This window comes from Anneissia japonica, unplaced genomic scaffold (assembly GCF_011630105.1).
Source record: "Anneissia japonica isolate Jap-2015-1 unplaced genomic scaffold, ASM1163010v1 scaffold640_len1575945_cov177, whole genome shotgun sequence".
Taxonomy (NCBI): domain Eukaryota; kingdom Metazoa; phylum Echinodermata; class Crinoidea; order Comatulida; family Comatulidae; genus Anneissia; species Anneissia japonica.
The window spans coordinates 503845-508370 of record NW_022684376.1 but is presented as its reverse complement, the minus strand read 5'-3'; the positions used below and the strand labels follow the sequence as shown (position 1 = coordinate 508370).

At 36.7% G+C, this 4526-nt stretch overlaps 1 protein-coding gene across 1 annotated transcript; it reads left to right on the top strand.

The window, feature by feature from the left end:
- The first annotated feature begins 23 nt into the window (after window positions 1-23).
- LOC117104883 (probable vesicular acetylcholine transporter-B) lies at window positions 24-2997 on the top strand. The gene has a single exon (XM_033245774.1). It carries the CDS (start codon window positions 546-548, stop codon window positions 1965-1967), a length of 1422 nt encoding a protein of 473 aa, XP_033101665.1. The 5' UTR covers window positions 24-545; the 3' UTR covers window positions 1968-2997.
- The last annotated feature ends 1529 nt before the right edge of the window (window positions 2998-4526 follow it).

Sequence of the window (4526 nt, the reverse complement as noted above, 5' to 3'; positions counted from 1 at the left end):
CGTTATATTCTTAATGGTACACGTTGATAAGAGATTAAAATTCAATTAATAAAACACTCTGATGCTAGCAACGCTATCGCAAAGAGTCATATACTTGACTCAATCCGGCAACAGAGGTCGAAAGTCAATGTAGGAAATCATGATTGTTCAATCGATCGTTTCTATCTATAGGCTATTCTACCCCGGTCGCCAGCCAATCACATCATCTACAGGTGTTTCTAGAATTAGCAGACAAAACATATAATACCATAAACAATAATAATATCTCTTTGTCATTCAATGTGAACCGCCATATGGACGTTTGGGACGTCAACTCAAGCGAAAGCGGTATTCAGGCAAAGTCTACTTAAATCGGACTGGATATGATGGTAGTATACTCTTGATATTATGCTTTGCCTAACGATTCGGAAGAATTGGTCGATGATTCGAACACTGTTACGCAGGTTTTACTATCAATAGGCCGCCCTAATATATCACCTGTTGCATTTTATTTCAAGTATCCGTGCAGTTTATGGAATATTGTGTTGTAGACCAATTTTTTTTAAATGGCTATATCCAGACCTAGCACCTGCATAAAGATCACCGGCTTCCTCGTCGCTCTTTTACTGTCTCGGACGTTGGTGACAATTATTATATCATTTATTCCACAATGGTTCCCGATGAAATCTTGTATTGATGATGACGAGAACACAACATGTACTGACTCTAATATTCAACAAGCCAAAGAAGAATTATCCATTAGTATTTTGTACGCAACTTCGCAGATTACTACACTTCTAGTTAGCCCATTGATCGGTATATTAGTTGATGCTGTCGGTTTTGACGAGCCAATATTGGTCGGAATTCTATGCCTTTTTTCTACCTCGATACTGTTTGCATTCGCTAATGATTTATACTTCTTCATCCTGGCTAGGATCCTACATGGAATAGGGGCTTCGTTGATATTCATCGCCGGAACAGGCTTGGTGTCCTGTTCAAACTATTCACCACAAATTATCAATAATATCTATTCATTGGAGTGGTTGATATATGGATTTGACGTGTTTGGACCAGTATATGGCGGCTTCGCTGTTTCTCTCTTTGGCCAACAAGGAACGTTTTTCATCTTAGCGTTCATTCTGATCGGAAATATGTGTTTATTTATCAGCGGAATGATGGTATCTGACTCTGACACCCCTGACGAAGGGCTAACTGAAAAGAAACCAGAGACACTTCAGGACACATGCAGGTCCACGACACACACCCAGCAAGGTTTTATGAATTTATTAAAGAATCCACACATTGTGTCCTCGGCCATACTCATTTCCGTAGCCGTAATGCCGAAAGCGTTTCTTGATCCCGTTCTTCCGGTTTGGATGACACGGGATTTCGACGCAGTCAGTTGGGAAATAGCGATGGTGTACCTTCCGCAATGGATATGCTTTGAATTAGCGATATTATTCAGTACTTTTATTATACATAAAATGATAAATAAAACATGGTTACTAATTTTCATTAATCTACAATCAATCGCCTTCTCCTCGCTGTCGCTGTATATGGTGTCGGCAGAATGGGCGATCGCCGTTCCGACATCATGTTTAAGTTTCACATCGACTATAGTGCGTTTTCTTATATTCTCGATCATGGCGTTTCTGTCCCGTCAACTTTTTCCGTTAGACGTCGGCCGCATTTTTGCTATTTACGATTTCTTTACGATACTCCCGTTCGCTGTCGGACCGCTACTCTCACTCCCGGTCTATGAATACGCTGGAATGTTTTGGCTTGGTTTTACTATGTGTGTCATAAGTATATGCGCGTCGCCATTATCATTCGTTTTTCGGGGCGTATTTGATGTTCAGGCAGAAGATGAAAAAGAACGGCTGTCAATTAATCAAGCACAAGAACCAAAATATACCACAACACCTGTTCACCAGCAAGAAAGTTTAAAGCAAAATAGTTTTAAAAGAAAATCGTCAAAATCAAACTAATCCCGTTAAGCCTTTTTAATGGACCTTACCACAAGCGCCACCCATTGGATATTGTTGCTATGGTCACACAAAACGACAGCGTAAGCGTGCATAAACACGTGCGTTTTTGGAACAGCACTAATGTGTCTGTGGGACATGCGCATTTCCTGTCCCTGTTCTGATTGGTCAGTTGTCAAGTTGGCACTCCGGAAAGGCCAATTTTTACAAATTATTGCACATAAAAATAAGTCTGTCTTATAATGTTGTCTCATGTCATCTCACTAGCAATATTTAGCAGCCAATCTTGGCCGTGCCTTGGAACACTTTTGAAAAAAATGTTATATCCGTTTGTCCTGAAAGAAAAATTGCTTTTATATAATTGCGGCCTTATATTGAAATTAATTATTCGTACATATTTATTATTACTTTATGGACAATTGCAAACAATAAGCCTATCTGTCATAGCATTGTATATGTTTTTTTGTTTTTTTTTTTGTTTGTTTTTTTATGAATTCGTTGCTGCAATTGCAATATGGAAGACACAAGTTCATCATCTTAGAAAACACAATACGGTACCGGTACGTCACAACATTCGCGATCGTTGTAAAAAAAAAGCCGGTTTTACACTAAGCGAATTTAATCGCCCGAATCGAAAGCGTCGGTTCATGTGTACACGCATTCACATTTCTGTCGGAGTTTTTCGCTTCAGCGAAATCAGTAGTTCGAATTGTTTCTACTTTTTGCGAAGCGAAAAAATACGCAACCAATCAGAGCTCAGGAAGTGAACCGACACTTTCGATTCGCGCGAATAAATTCGCCTAGTGTAAAACCGGCTAGCATGTTGTAGTTAAATAATGCTAACCTAACGTTTGCAACGATTTAGTCCGAAATTACTTATGGTTCTACAAACAAATGTTTTGAATATTATGCAACGCTATTATAAAACTGTTATCCGAGACGTTATGATATAGGGCCTATCTACAGGTTTGATTTGGCATATCGGGTATAAAAATGAATTTGTTTACATATATTATTTATAGGAGTGCAATAATTGATTAATTTTCATTGAAGGGCTATGTTTGATACGATTATCCATCTTGTTCCTATTCGAGCACTGTTATTATTTATCTATTTGTTTATATTGTGTTTACAGTGCTACGCAGGAAACCTAATTTGAATTTTATATTACATATACTGTATAATGATATAGAACTATAATTTAATATACTATGTATAATTACTCATTCAACACTCCATGGTTTTGCTATGTGAGATATATATGCATTATTATGTTCGATGAACATCAGTTAATTTCAGCTAACTTAAGAGAGGTTTAGTCCAACATTCATTTATTGTAAATATAAATAACATGTAGAATTAATTGTAAAATAAGAAAAAAATATATTGTTCGCTATTCCATACCGCTAACAAGACTTTTTTTTCTGATTTCTGCATTTTGTTTTTTATAGTATGTATAGGCATATATATTTCTTGGTTGACGAAAAATAGCCTTACGGAGTTACCTGTGTCCGTCGCCCGGCAAAAGCCGAAATGTACGGTATGCGAAACCTATGGACCAAATAATAATAATAATAATAATTTTGGCTTATATAGCGCATTATGCTAAAGCCTCAATGCGCTTAACAGTAAAAATAAAATTCGGGAAAAAAAATTAAGAAAAATACAAGTTAAAAAGGTGATTTTTTAAAGCTGCCTTAAAATCATCAATAGAAGTTGCCTGTCGGATTGTAATAGGCAGAGCATTCCACAGAAAGACAGAAGCCCAAGAGAAAGAACGACTACCATAATGCTTTGTCGACGGGCGAGTGGAATGAGCAAGTAGAGACTCTGAACTAGATCTCAGAGACCTCTTAGGAATGTAAGGATGAATGAGTTGTGAAATAAACATTGGCGAGGAATTATGAAGTGCTTTGAAAAAAAATAATAAAATCTTGTAAGTAATTCTCTGTGTTACAGGAAGCCAATGAAGGTGCCTTAACACAGGAGTTATATGATCCCTAATTGGGCTTAAAGTGACCAAACGGGCAGCTGCATTCTGAAATGTGGTGCCTTTGGAAAAACCTAAACTAAAAAACTATTTTAGCCATTCTACTGTTGATAAAATAATATATAGTAAAAATAATAATACATTAAAAAAAAACAACTAATAACTTAATGAATAAACTTAACCGGTTTCTACCCGATCGGGGGAGAGGTGCTAGAGAATGTCAATATAGACTTTGGTTTTATGGCGCCGCATCTGTGTTACATTCTGTGTAGGTCATGATTAAATCGCTTTACAGTATATAATATACATAATAATATTAAACTTCTAAACAACACACAAATAACTCTGTAGATTTACAATAATTATTTGCTACCCAGCAAGTTTTCCTGGCTTATTGGAACCACATTGAGGGCGTATACGTTGTTTAATGAAAAGTCTGGCCATATTGACCTGCAATGCAGTGGGCTATTTTGTAGTTAGTTTAAACATTCATTTAAGCGAGAGTTCATAGATTATTTCAGAAAAGTGAAAACAAACTTTTAGTTACAGAGCTATGGTTGATACGAACATCA